The 14165-nt window shown below is 64.4% G+C and overlaps 1 protein-coding gene across 1 annotated transcript in view; it reads left to right on the forward strand.

Annotated features, from left to right (window-relative positions):
• Positions 1-14165, forward strand: part of LOC119093703 (WD repeat and FYVE domain-containing protein 3-like) — a 64400-nt gene that overhangs the window by 22792 nt on the left and 27443 nt on the right. The window contains 19 exon segments of the mRNA XM_037216706.1: positions 532-665; positions 1284-1387; positions 2145-2308; positions 2568-2755; positions 3486-3610; positions 4148-4258; positions 4441-4684; positions 5574-5733; positions 6674-6909; positions 7526-7665; positions 8211-8382; positions 8891-9055; positions 9601-9709; positions 10214-10306; positions 10931-11135; positions 12059-12151; positions 12631-12651; positions 13398-13554; positions 13937-14110. Of these exon segments, the coding sequence (XP_037072601.1) occupies positions 532-665; positions 1284-1387; positions 2145-2308; positions 2568-2755; positions 3486-3610; positions 4148-4258; positions 4441-4684; positions 5574-5733; positions 6674-6909; positions 7526-7665; positions 8211-8382; positions 8891-9055; positions 9601-9709; positions 10214-10306; positions 10931-11135; positions 12059-12151; positions 12631-12651; positions 13398-13554; positions 13937-14110 (2795 nt within the window).

The raw sequence follows: 14165 nt of genomic DNA on the forward strand, positions 1-14165 counted from the left end.
ATTTTGTCATTGGGCCGATCTGTGGTGTAGTGTTTGCGAAGACCTCGTCAATGTCATGGGCAGTCCGCGCCGCGTTCTTCATCTTCGATCTCAGTCTTCATTTCGAGCCCGTTGACTTCTGTAACACAATGTGTCACGCAAAAGTCAAACCGGGCTTAGCTTTGCTGTTGCACAGCTGCGGCCCGGCTTCTGTGGTCGCCGATTTCGAAACGACTAGTGCAGCAGTTGGTTTCAGTTCTTTCGGGACACGTGAAGGGCAGCCTCCCCGACCCTCTCCCTCCTTCCTCTAGGGCACTGTAGCCTGGCGGTGGTGCACGAGGAGCGGGTGGTGCTAGGTGTGGCCTCCCTGACCCTCATCCTCCTCCCTCCAATGGACTGCAGCTCTGCGCTGGTGCAGGGGAGCGGGTGGTGCTCGGTCTGACCCCCTGACCCTCGCCCTCCGACCTCCGGGGGACTGCACCTTGGCACTGGTGCACGAGGAGCGGGTGGTGCTGGGTGTGGCCTCCCTGACGCTCTCCCTCCTCCGTGCAGGGGACTGCAGCTCTGCGCTGGTGCAGGAGGAGCGGGTGGTGCTGGGTCTGAACGCCATGGCCACCAGCCAGCTAACGCTGGCCAAGATCCGCAAGGTGTACAGCAAGGCCGACAACCGTAGCATCGCCAAGCAGGTAAACGACTCTCCTGGCTACGTAATGTTGAGCCAGGCACCACCAGAAGGGATCGGAGTGTTTGAAACTCTTCAAAGCCATGTTGGCCGCCGCGAGCCGCCCCCGAGGCCACCGCTGACCCGAGCCCCCCTCGTCTGTGCTGCCGTGAGCCACCGCTGAGCCCGCTGCTGACCCGAGCGTCCCTCGTCTGTGCTGCCGTGAGCCACCGCTGACCCGAGCCTCCCTCGTCTGCTGCCGTGAGCCATCGCTGACCCGAGCGTCCCTCGTCTGTGCTGCCGTGAGCCGCCGCTGACCCGAGCCTCCCTCGTCTGTGCTGCCGTGAGCTTCCACTGAGCCCGCTGCTGACCCGAGCGTCCCTCGTCTGTGCTGCCGTGAGCCGCCGCTGACCCGAGCCTCCCTCGTCTGTGCTGCCGTGAGCTTCCACTGAGCCCGCTGCTGACCCGAGCCTCCCTCGTCTGTGCTGCCGTGAGCTACCACCGATCCCACCGCTGACCCGAGCCCCCTCGTCTGTGCTGCCGTGAGCTACCATCGATCGCGCTGTCGACCCGAACCTCCCTCGTTTGTGCCGTCGCTGAGCTACCACCGATCTCGCCGCTGACCTGAGCCTCCTGCCGCCAGCTGGGCATGTCGTCGCACGAGAACGCCACGCCCATACGGATCCTGCACAACGCCGGCGGTCACCTGAGCGGACCGGCGCGCACGCTCGGGGGCGTGGTGATCGGGTCAGTGGACTGGCCGGCGGTCCGGGGGCCGCGGAAGGGGGGGGGGGGGGGGGGCGGGACTGCCAGACATTCTCTGAGAACCAAACGGGAGCTCTTCTGAGATGCGTGGTGCCGGCTGCCGCCTGTTACCAAGCTAGCTGCGGTATTAGTTGCCGTAGGTGCCTACATAAGCGCGACAATGCGCGAAAAGTTTGAAAATGATGCAGGAAGCTGTAAGAACGCTCCACGAATGACGGCAGGGATGGCCTGGACAGAGAAGCACAGTGGCACGGCACGGACCGGAGGCCATCAAAATGTACCTTTGAGGCGCGTCAATGGCAGTCCCAGAGCTAGAAGGACTATATATCGCATTGTAGCACTTCATTAGCAGCATATTGTCCATAGCAGCGCATTGTATCTACCCATTGCCCACGCAAAATCCGCAGAGATGTCCTAGATAGGCACTCAGTCTTTCCTTCGCTAGAGATAATCTTCAAATTCAAAACAACGCAGGTTGTGAGGCAGGCCCCATAGCGGCCGGCGTCCGGCGTGTTCTGAGTTGCCAATGAGTCACGAATGCCTCCCAATGCAACTGCAGCGCCTTGTAACGGTGGGGTTGCTGAGGACATGCGTAGTTACGATGTTCTGGTCCATTGAAGTAAATGTAAGGCGCGAACGTGTAACGTCCCATCCCACTCCCCTTTTAACTTCTGTTGTTACGTCCCGCTGGTTTCTGTACCCGCCGTCGTTTCTGAGCGTTGTCTCGGCCATGGCGCAGGTACCTGGGCGTGCGGGTGTTCTGCGCGCGGCCCGTGGCGCGTATGGTGGAGAACGTGGGCAGCACGAGCCTGGTGCTGGGCCTGATCGCCATGGCGGCCGACGTGGAGGGCCTTTACGCCGGCGTTAAGGCGCTCACATGTGTAGTCAAGACCAACCGGGCAGGTGAGCGAGCGAGCCGGTCTTGTTAGTGAGCTTTTCCATAATAAAATAGGGATAAATGACCACCGTGTCCAGGCGTCAGTGAAGCAAAGAATTACTTAAAATGGATGTTAAGTGAATGGATGTGGAGGCAGTCAACGTGGAGAAGGCCGGGCAGTCGGCGGCCACCAGATCAAGACGCGCTGACGTCGCTCCACGCGGACTGCTTGAACAGCCGGTGCGCCTGGCCCGAGCTGATTTGTCCGCCGCCGGCCGCCCTCAGTCCAGATGGAGATGGACCGCTGCCACGGCTACCAGCTGCTGGCGATGCTGCTGAAGCAGAAGCGGCCGCTGCTCAACTCGCATATCCTGCACCTGGTGTTCGGCCTGGTGGGCACGGTGGACGCGCGCCGCGAGAGCAGCGGCATACCGAACGTCACCGCCTTCACCGAGCTGCTCTGCGACCTGGCGGTGAGCGGCCGGCCCCGGCCCGGCCTTGGACGAAATGGTCCGGCCTCGTGGCGGTGATCCCGGCGCTGTGGGGGATAACCGGAACCTCGTGGGAGATGACCCGGGCCTTGTGGGGGATGGCCCGGGTGTTGTGGGGGATGTCCTGTGCCTTGTAGTGGGAGGGGGGGGGGGGGGGATCCCGGCCTTGGGCGAGATGATCCCGGCCTTGAGGGGAATGGATCTGGCCTCGTTGGGGATGACCCCGGCCTTGTGGGGGAGGGGGGGGGGACTGTGGGATAGCTGCTGGTTTGGGCTCGGGCTTAGGCTTGGGCAGGTGCAACCAGTGCAACCAATGCAACCAGTTGCGTGCACGCCAAGTTGGAAGCTGGCTGGGAACCGCCTGTGTGGACGTCACTTCGCTGGGTCACGGTTTTGTGCGTGCCTGTTGTCCTGAAGTAGGTAGCTGGTCACTGAAGTAGGCGGCCCGTGCGTTCAGGTACTAGGTGATGACATTTTAGAACCGGCTCGAAAGCTTCGCAGTTGGCATCTTATAGGTCTTTGTAAGCAAGGATCCGAGTTCGAATCGCGCGTATGCCGTAAATTTTCACCGGCCATGAAGCGACATTAGTGCATGTAGGCCTTTGTGTTATCATCGACCATCTGATACGGCGCACAGCTCATGCCGTGCCGCGACATAACCTGACATGACGTGACCTGACGTGACGTGACCTGATCTGACCTGACCGCGCAGATCTGGAACGACGCTCCGGCGGAGCTGAGCCGCTCGCTGTACGAACACCTGCTGGAGCTGGTGACGGACTCGGCGGAGGCGCGCGGCAACCTGACCGTGCTGAGAGACGTCAGCATGACTACAAGGTGAGCCGGGCGGCCTCCGGGGGGTCTGCGGAGGCGCGCCGCCTCCCGGCCGGCCGCTGTCAACGGCCGGGGCAGCGTGGCCGTGTCCAGGGTCGTTCCCGGGCGGCATGTCGGGGGGTTCGGTGGTTTCGTGCGGCGCACTTGGCCTACCCTCGCCACGCCGCCGTATGAGTCGCTGAGCCGCCGCTCGGCTGGTGTCCCCCCCCCCCCCCCCGGACTGACACCGTGTCTGGCCGCCTCTCGGCCGGTGTCGCCCCCCCCCCCCCGACTGACACCGTGTCTGGCCGCCGCTCGGCTGGTGTCGCCCCCCCCCCTCCCGACTGACACCGTGTCTGGCCGTCTCTCGGCTGGTATCCCCCCCCCCGGACTGACACCGTGTCCGGCCGCCTCTCGGCCGGTGTCGCCCCCCTCCCCCCGGACTGACACCCTGTCTGGCCGCCGCTCGGCTGGTGTCCCCTCCCCCCCCCCCCCCGGACTGATACCGTCCGGTGCCGGCTGCGCTGACCGCCGTCTGTGTGTGTCCCCGCCGCCGTCCAGGCTGCTGCAGACGCTGCGGGACTGCCAGCTGCCGCGCAACACGCAGCTGGTGGTGCTGAAGCTGCTCTCCGTGCTGCTGATGAACAGCCCCCGCAAGAGCGACGTCGTCATGTGAGCCATACATGGCGCTGGCGCCGACGCCGGCCGGGACTAACGGCGCTGGTCGGCCTACTGTTTTTGCATTGGAACGCAAGTCATGCCTTTGTGGCATTCTCGCAGTTTGATAGCGCAATTGTTATAGCAGCACCCCCTGTCGTGCCTGTCTCACGCCTCGCTTCGTGCCGGCCCGGCAGCTTCGGCCAGTTCCTGGCCGCCTCGCTGCCGGCGCCGGGCGCGCCGGAGTCGGGTCTGGAGTTGTCGGGCGTGGAGCCGGCCGTGGACCCGGCCGCCGCCGCCGCCCGCCACACCATCCTGCTGCGCAACAAGTGTCTGCGCATCCTGGCCAACGTGGCGGAGCAAGACGCCGTGGCCGACCCGGCCCGGCTCGATGACTGGATGGCGCTCCTCGGCTACGACTGGCTGCTGCTCTTCCTGCAGGTGAGTCGCCGGGGCGCGCTGGACCGGCGCTGCGGATCGAGCCCGGCAGTGGTGCTGGCCGCCTGTCCCTCACAGTGGTGCTGACGGCGCTCTAGTAGTGCTGACCGCCCGTCCCTCACTGTGGTGCTGACGGCGCTCCAGTGGTGCTGACCGCCCGTCCCGTTCCATTGGTGCTGACCGCCCGTCCTGCCCCAGTGGTGCTGACGGCGCTCCAGTGGTGCTGGCCGCCCGTCCCTCACAGTGGTGCTGACGGCGCTCCAGTGGTGCTGGCCGCCCGTCCCTCACAGTGATGCTGACGGCGCTCCAGTGGTGCTGGCCGCCCGTCCCTCACAGTGGTGCTGACGACGCTCCAGTGGTGCTGGCCGCCCGTCCCTCACAGTGGTGCTGACGGCGCACCAGTGGTGCTGGCCGCCCGTCCTGCCCCAGTGGTGCTGACGACGCTCCAGTGGTGCCGACCGACCGTCCCGTCCTATTGGTGCTCACCGCCCGTCCTGCCCCATTGGTGCTGACGACTCTCCAGTGGTGCCGACCGACCGTCCCGTCCCATTGGTGCTGACCGACCGTCCCGTCCCATCGGTGCCGACCGACCGTCCCGTCCCATTGGTGCTGACCGCCCGTCCCGTCCCACTGGTGCCGACCGACCGTCCCGTCCCATTGGTGCTGAGCGCCCGTCCCGTCCCAGTTGAGCTGACGACGCTCGAGTGGTGCTGACCGGTGCGCGACCGGTGGTGCTGACCGCTCGTCCCTCTCAGTAGTGCTGACGACGCGCCAGTGGTGCTGACCGGTGCACGAGCAGTGGTGGTGACCGGTCGCCGCACTGGTGCCGGCCCGCGTTCTGGCGCCGGCGGCTGGTGCGGCGGTGGTGACGGGTGGTGCTCCGCTGCCGCAGGCGCACCTGCACCAGACGACGGTGGTGCTGACGGCGCAGCTGCTGTTCACACTGCTGTGCTCGCCGCCGCTGCTGGCGCGCTTCCGGGACGGGGGCTGCACCGGCGGCTGGCTGCAGCAGACGGAGGGCGTCATCAAGTCGCGGCTGGGCGCTGTGCTGGGTACGTGGCGTCCGCGCCGGAGCGGCCTCACCTGCGCCCGACCGCGTCCGCTGGCGCTCGCCCTCAGACGGCGACACGCACTGCCCGTGTTTGACGGCGCCCGACTGCACCTGCACCCTCACCGGCACCCGCGCCCGCACCGACAGCTACACCCTCACCGGCACCCACACCCCACCGGCACCTACACCCTCACCGGCACCCACACCCGCGCCCGCACCGACAGCTACACACTCACCGGCACCCACACCCGCACTACCACTCACGCCTACAACCACAGCCGCACTCGCACCCGCACCCGCACCCACACTCACACCCACACCCTCACCGGCACCTACACCTTCACCGGCACCTACACCCTCACCGGCACCCATACCCACAACCGCACCCACATCCACACCTACACCTACGCCGGCACCCGCCGGGTATCAAGCTGTCGTTGTGTGTGGCCGTTGTAGTGGCGGCTGTGGGTGCCTCGGTGCTGTGAGCCACGGAGCCGGTGTTGGCCCGGTCTGTGAGTGGACCGCAGAGAGAGGTACGGACCTCCGGAGCCGGGGGTCCGCATCTCTGTCAGACCAGACCTCTCATCGTGGCAGTCAACCGGCGCGCGCGGCCGCTGCCATCTTAATCTGCTGGCTGATGAGGTCTGCTGGCTGCAGACCTCATCAGCAGGATTTCAGCTCTGGGGCGCGATGTGCCCATTGTCGTGCTAGATACTGACTGCCGTTTGTCGTGCTCGCTGGGTTTTCTGTGCCCCCGCCTCCGGGCACAGCGGCGTGTGACGCCGGGCGGCCGTCAGGCTCGGGACGGCACGTGCTCCCGCTCTGTGCGTGCGTGCGTGCGTGTGCGCGTGTGTGTGCGTGTGCGTGTGCGTGCGTGCGTGTGAGCGCGTCACCCGTCGCCTGTGCCACGCGCTGGCTGTGACCGTCCTGCCACGTGGCAGGTTACCACATGGGCGACAGTACGGGCGGCGTGGGCACCAGTGGCAGCGGCGGCGGCGGCGGCGGTGCCGGCGCCGGTGCCGCCCGCCAGGAGGTGCACGACGCCACGCTGCAGATTCCCGGCTTCCAGCAGCTTAACTGGCTGCTGCCCAAGCACACGGAGCTGACCGAGGTCAGCTTCATGCTGCTGCAGCTGCTGCTGGGCCAGCAGGTGCAGGCGCCGCCGCAGCACACGCTGGTGAGCAGAGGGGGCTTGGCCGGTGAGAATGTGGGCTGCGGTGAGAAAGTGGGCCGGGCGGTGGCGGTGGCGATGTTCTGGTGACAGGCTAGACAAGTAGCTTGTTGGAGCAGTGCGGTGCGTGATACGGGAGCCGTGGGAGGCACACCTGGTGACAGGCGTGGTGTTGCGGCCGATGTAGAGGCGGCTGTAGAGAGGAGACGCAGGACCTGCGGCTCGCTCGGCGTCTCTGTAAGAGGAATTGGTCCTCGTGGTGGATACACCGGCCTGAGCTGACCGCAGCGCCACGAGGCCTGCCCGGACTTGACCTGGCCTGAACGGCATTGACCTGCCACCGCCGACAGCTGACCCTGGACACCATCTGGCTGTACATGTGCGGTACTGACCCTCCGTGACCTGCCGCTGCCGACAGCTGACCCTGGACACCATCTGGCTGTACATGTGCGGTACTGACCCTCCGTGACCTGCCACTGCCGACAGCTGACCCTGGACACCATCTGGCTGTACATGTGCGGTATTGACCCTCCGTGACCTGCCGCTGCCGACAGCTGACCCTGGACACCATCTGGCTGTACATGTGCGGTATTGACCCTCCGTGACCTGCCGCTGCCGACAGCTGACCCTGGACACCATCTGGCTGTACGTGTGCGGCATCGACCCGGCGTCCGGCGGTCGGCTGCCGCCCAGGATGACCATCATCCCCGAGGCTCTGATCGGCCTCCTGGAGATGGTGCGCGCGCACCTGAACTACGAGAGGTCCGTGGCTGATGAGGAGGGAGGGTCGGCCGACGGGCTCGGAGGTCGGTCTGGGTGTGAGCGGGTCTGGCGGGCCTCCGTGTGCTGAGATGCCGCCGGCCGGTCGGCGAACATCCCGACTGATTCCAGCTGGGGCCGGTGATCGAGGCCTGTGAAGTATAGTACATGATGACATTGCGACGGTGTAAGTAATTGATGGTGCGTTACTGCCGTGTAATACTAGGTCGCGCTGTGGGGACGCTTTTTATTCCTGCCCATGTGCATCTTCTTTTTCACTAACTGCGATCAGACTCACCTCTGGGACGTTTGATGAATTTGTGGTTGCCATAGTTAATGGCGCACAAAAGCGCCTGAGGGATGCATGGGTGCCATATGACCGTTGCACTCGGTGCGCCCCAAAGCCCAAATCATCATCATCGCAGGGATGCAAAAGCGATCGTCCGGAGGTGCCACTTGCCTGCTGTCCAGCGGCCACCCGCCTCACGTGCGTGCGTGTATTGAGTGTCGCCGCCGCGTGTGACGCGTCGCCGCCGGCGCGCCGACAGCGCGTCGGAGCAGCCGCTGACGATCCTGCAGTTCGTGCTGTACCTGTACCACCACTGTGCCGACATGCGGCCGGTGCTGATGTCGTCGGAGGTGCTGGCCGTGCTGGCCGGCACGCTCTTCCCGTACCGGCCGGGCGCCGAGAGCAGCCCCACCACGCCGCTCGACGACCCGGTGAGGCGGCGCGGCGGAGGGCGGGATAAGGGGGGGGGGGGGGGGGCCCTCGGTGGAACGGCACGCCTGGGCGGGCAGCCAGCACGGCGGGACGGAGCGGATGTTGGAGCAGCGCGTGGCGCGCTCGTAGTGGGCGGTCACACCGCAGCTTAGCTGGGGAAGGGACGGGGACCATGGTACTGCAGTGTCTGGTGGCGTCGCTGCACCGATGGCTGACCAGCTCGTCAGCGCCAGCTCCGGCCGAGCAGCGCCGGCCGCCACCGGGTGCGGGCGTGCTGGCCAGCTCATCTGGACGCGGCACTCGGTCGGCAGGTGTTCAGGCGTCAGTGTCTCCTCTCCGCGCGGTAGGCCCTCCACGGATTAGGATTGCACAGACCCTCAGGTGCCAGGCTATTGCCATGCTCTGCTTCCTCCGCTATACGCCACGTCAGCAAGCCATGATATCCGAGAGCTGTGGCTGAGGCTGGTGGATGAAATGCGAACCACAAGTTCGGCCGCGCGCCGACAGGTGTCTCTGAGTGACGCCGTGCTGGTGAGCGCCGCCTCGGAGGGTGTGCTGACGGCGCACCCGGCCAGTAAGTACGTGCTGGACCTGATCCGGATCGTGGCCGTGGACTCGCTGTCGCTGGCGCCCAGCAAGACCTCGCCGCCGCTCATCGACATCCTGCTGGAGGTGAGTGGCTGCCGCCGTCCGCGCCCACGGGGCCACGGCCGCCAGACGCCGTAGCGGGCGCGGGCCAGCGCTGGCCGGGGTGTTGATGAGGCGTGGTGTGCTGGGTGTGGGTGTGGGCGTGATGTACTGCCGTATTCAGTGCGCGGTTTGCATTTGTGTTGTTTTGTGTTGTATTTGTTGTTTGAGGACTCGTCTCCAGGGGGTGTCGAGTACTGACCGTCGGTGGGAGGATCAGGGCCTGTTTGATTGGCTCCCTACAGGCTAAAGTACTTCTTCCGCACGATGTAATCAAGCCTCTGAGTTCCGCTGTGGTTGTCTCGCTTTGCCACTGCTGCATCGCGATAGCAGATCGGTAAACAAAGCTCCCTATGAGGCAGTCAGGCTACTCAGTGCATTTTCGAACCTCACTTTGTCAAAAAGTGGCCTGTTCGCCGCCCCCTACGACAATTCGATTACTGAACTGCCACAAAAGTTCGAGCCCCGTCCACCGGTCGAGGCGTCGCCCTGTGCCACTAGCCGTCCATAACCGGACGTCCTGCGGCCAGGTCGCCCCTGACAACACGACGCTGGCGCAGCAGATGTCCTTCCAGACGCGCATCCTCTCGCTGCTGATGGACCACCTGACGGCCGCGGACGTGCTGATCGGAGAGCAAGGTACGGGTCGGCGGCGGCGGCGGCGCTCGCGGAGGCGCTCGCGGAGGGCAGGCCACCGCCGCTGGTGGTCGGTCGGACCAGCCGTGCCGCGCCGGGACAGCGTCGCGGGAGAGCTGTGGTGGCGGATGGCGGTTTAGTGTCGGTCGCTGGGCGTTGAAGTGTGCGGCGTTTCGAATGTGAAAGTCACAAGGGGTGCTTCTTTGGTGAGCGTTTGTGGTATGGTCCGAGCGTTGGCGGCTTTTTTGTTGCGCGTAGGTAGTGTTGTGTTGTATGCTGTTGTCACGGTGCATTTCCTGGACCATTCACGAAGAAAACAGGGTGGATGGCGTATTGTTAAAATGCCGAATATGAGTGATAGTAGGCAGACACTTGCAGACATGGCTGCGGGGCTGCCACGCCACGTCGCTCTGACGTCACCTGCCCATGTCTGTCTGACATCACACGGCCGCGTCGGCCTGTGTGACGTCACATGACGTCACGTGTGCCTCCTGCTATGTGCTGCAGCGGCGCTACCCATCTCGCCCGGAGGCAGCGTGCAGCACGTCCCCGGCAACGTGTTCTACTTCGCCGGCCGGCTGGTGGACAAGCTCTGGCAGGGTCAGTCCGCGGCCACGCCCCGCACGGCCGCTCGGCCAATCAGAGCGCGGCGGCGCGGTCAGGCGCCCAATCAGCGCCCGGTCGCTCGCGAGCTGCACCAGAGTCACGGCTGATTGGTTCTGTGTCGGTGCTGTGTCCTGGCACGCTCGGCTGGCGCTCGCTAGGCTTGTCCGGCGTGGACGTGGTGACCGGCAGGTGCAGATACTCACTGATGATACACTGTGGCCGACCCGATGGCTGACGCTCGTGAGATTTGGAGCAGTGCTTGCACGGAATATTCAAGACAGACATTTGGGCAGCAATGTGCTGTCCCGACAGTGTTCTGAGCGCATTACTGAGTGTGTAGCACTGGGTTTTAATGACGCGTCAACTGCATCGGTTATTTGCACTAGGCGCATTATATTGTAATCGAATGAGTTGTAAAAAGCGGTCTATATCGGGAGAAACGTGCTGTCCTGCGATAACAGACCCAGACGTAGTCCGCGAATTTAGATGCAGGCAAGCCAGCTCAGGTCCTTCGGATATACCACAATCTGTGGTAGCCGTCGGAGGGATGGCCGTGCGGGTACCATTGGCACCAGCCTGGCCTCAGCGCGGCCGTGACCCGACCGCCGGCCCCTGCAGGCATCTTCAAGCGCGACGCGCACGAGGTGCTGGACTTCATCATCAAGCTGATCAGCCAGGCGCGCCGCTGGTCGCAGACGCTGCCGCTGGACGGCGTCTACCACTGCCTGAACCGGGCCGTGCTCTACATCCTCTCGCGGCCCACCGACTGCGTGGCCGAGCAGCTGCGCGTGCTCGAGGCGCTGCACACGCTGACCAATCACAGGTGAGCGGCGCGTGCGCGGCAGCCAATCCCCGACTGCGTGGCCGAGCAGCTGCGCGTGCTCGAGGCGCTGCACACGCTGACCAATCACAGGTGAGCGGCCGGCGTGCGGCAGCCAGTCACGGGCGAGAGATGGGCGCGCAGGGAGCGGGGGCCAATCATAGGTCAGCGACGGGCGCATGGAGGCCAATCGCGGACGAGAACCACGTACGCGAGAGCCAATCACGGGCGAGAGACTGAAACATGAGGTGTCAACAACGCGTGGGAAGTGGTCACATGCGCCAGGCACTGCTCAGTCGTACCTGCGCGTGCCACCTGCGAGCAAGGTGAGGACGCACACATGTGCTGGTGCGATAACCTTGTCTGGGCGGTGTCGTGTAAGGCTCACACGTGTGGGTTTACCACCGGTGAAGCACACATGGCTGACGAGTGGCAGGTCAAATATACACGTCATGGCATGTGCAGGAGCACATCGGGCTGGCAGGCAAGGCATCGCAAAGACGGGAGGGTCGAAGGGCCTCGTGAAAATGGCGGCGGATACGTGAATACACGCTGCTGCCGTGTCAGGGATCAGTTTAGCTCTACGCGCCTCGTTACAAGTCTGCTCGTCGTGCTTCGCCGCTGGGTATCAGCTGTGGCAGTGTAGCCGCCGCCAGAGTGTGCCCGGGTCCAGTGTGTTGGTCTCACACCGAGCCGCTCCCCCGCCGCCAGAGTGTGCTCTGTCCAGTGTGTTGGTCTCACACCGAGCCGCTCCCCCGCCGCCAGAGTGTGCCCTGTCCAGTGTGTTCGTCTCACACCGAGCCCCTCCCCCACCGCCAGAGTGTGCCCTGTCCAGTGTGTTGGTCTCACACCGAGCCGCTCCCCCGCCGCCAGAGTGTGCTCTGTCCAGTGTGTTGGTCTCACACCGAGCCGCTCCCCCACCGCAGGAGCCTGGTGTTCGGCTCCGGGAACCACGACTCGGAGTTTTTCGGCGCGCTGGTGTACTGCCTGCTGCAGCTGACCGGCGGCCTCAAGATCATGTGAGTGGACGGCTGAGGGACGGCCCGGGCGCGCCCGCCCGGACGCGCCCCTCATACACTTGGCGCACCTCGCCGTGCTGACGCTCCCCGCCGTGCCTTGCGGGCCGGCCGCGTGCTGGAAAACACAATCAGTAATCGCGTATTTTATGAATTATGCTCGGATGCACTTAAGCGTCAGGAAGTTGAAGCGGTCATACCTAGCTTCAGCTATTACCCATGTCCGAATTGGTTTGAGCCTAGATTTTTCTGCGACTGAAAGTGGAACGCTCCGAGCACAAACACCCTCGCTTTTACGTTCACTGTTTAAAGTGGTCTGCGACATGCGTAATGCTCGCCAATACAGGATTGGAGGGGGGGGGGGGGGCGGAGCAGCTGGTCCGGCGGGCCGGCCGGTGATCGGTGCAGAGGGCTGGACCAGAGTGCGCTGCGCTGGCGGTGCTGGCCCGGCGCCCGCTCACGATCCGGCCGTGTGCCCCCAGAGTGGAGGAGCGTGCGAAGCGGTATGTGATGAGTGATACGGTGGTGCCGTGACGGGTCGGCTGTCGGTGCATGTGGCGGGCTGGGGTCGCCCGGGCGCGGGATGTCACGTACCGGCTGGCGTGGTGCGCTCAGAAAACTTGTAGACCCACCGGGAATCGAAACCGGGACCCTCGGGCTCCAAGGTCGTCACTTAGCACACCCTAGCGCCCATGCTGCGTAGATGCATATGCAGTGTTGCGATTAGGCACATGGAACTTAGATACGTATTGTCGCACACCTGGATATTTAGCACATGAATGTGAACCGTAGAATAATATATGTGCTACAATATGCTATGCTGGGATGCATCGGTTGGTAAGCAACAAATAGCCTATCGTGGTTGACGTGAAAAGCAGCTTGGTTGGGGTTGTGTGTTGTTCCGGACCGTCTTGGTTCGGGTGCTTTCTGTCGGTCGCGAGGCATTGGATCCTGGTAGGAATGGGCGGTCATCACCTGTAACGCCACTTAAATGTGTTCAGGTCTGTCGTCATAATTGATCTCAGCACGTCTTCTACGCTTTTTTCGCAAGTGCATTAACGTGCCACGCGACACGTTTCTCCACGGAGGTCATAAAGTGTGCTAAGTCTGTCTGACTTGGCCTGCTCGCTGCACGTGACCTGACCTGACATGGCATGATTCAGGTCTTGTCATTCTGGCCACACGCGGCGTGGTCCTGCTGCCCAGCGCTTGACCTGACCTGTGACCTGACCTGACCTCTGACCCGCAGCATGGAGGCCGAGTCTCGAACGGTTTGGCACGCGATCCCGACCTCGCTCGACCCCGAGACCAGTCCCAACACGGCCCAGGGACACAACCTGATGGCCAACGCCGCCCGCCGTGTCTGGTGCGAGCTGTACATCTGGAAACGGCCCGCCGTCGAGGAGGTGAGGCTGCAGGGGCGGCACGGCGCCGAGCGGGCTGACGGCCCCGGCCCCGGCCCCGGCCCCGGCCCCGGCCCCGGCCCCGGCCACGACCACAGCCGTGACCACGGCCACGGTCACGGTCGCCAGGCCAGGGGTGTGCGTGCGTGTGGGTTGCCTGCAGAGCAGTGCATCGCTCTGACCTGATCTCACCTGACCTGACCTGTCCTGTCCTGTCCTGTCCTGTCCTGTCCTGTCCTGTCCTGTCCTGTCCTGTTCTGTCCTACCCTGATCTGCCCTGACGTCTGATGGCCGACAGGTTTGAAATGTCGGCCAGCCGCTGCAAAACAATGCATTGCCCCGGCATACCCTGACCTGACCTGACCTGACACCTGACGGTCGGCAGGTGTTTAAGGTCAGCCTGCCGCTGCAGAACAGCACGGCGCCGGACCTGGAGGCGGTGCGGGAGCTGCTGCAGGAGCCGGCCACGCGGCTCTGGCTGGCCTTCCTCGACGGCGAGAAGAAGTGCTCGTACCGGCCGCCGTGGGAGATCCAGGCGCAGCTGCAGACCGTCAGCAGCGTGAGCACGCGGCGAACACGTGGCGTCCGTCGGCCGCTGCGGCCCACACAGCGAC

The sequence above is a fragment of the Pollicipes pollicipes genome, unplaced genomic scaffold, assembly GCF_011947565.3.
Source record: "Pollicipes pollicipes isolate AB1234 unplaced genomic scaffold, Ppol_2.1 Scaffold_1600;HRSCAF=1878_pilon_pilon_pilon, whole genome shotgun sequence".
NCBI lineage: Eukaryota > Metazoa > Arthropoda > Thecostraca > Pollicipedomorpha > Pollicipedidae > Pollicipes > Pollicipes pollicipes.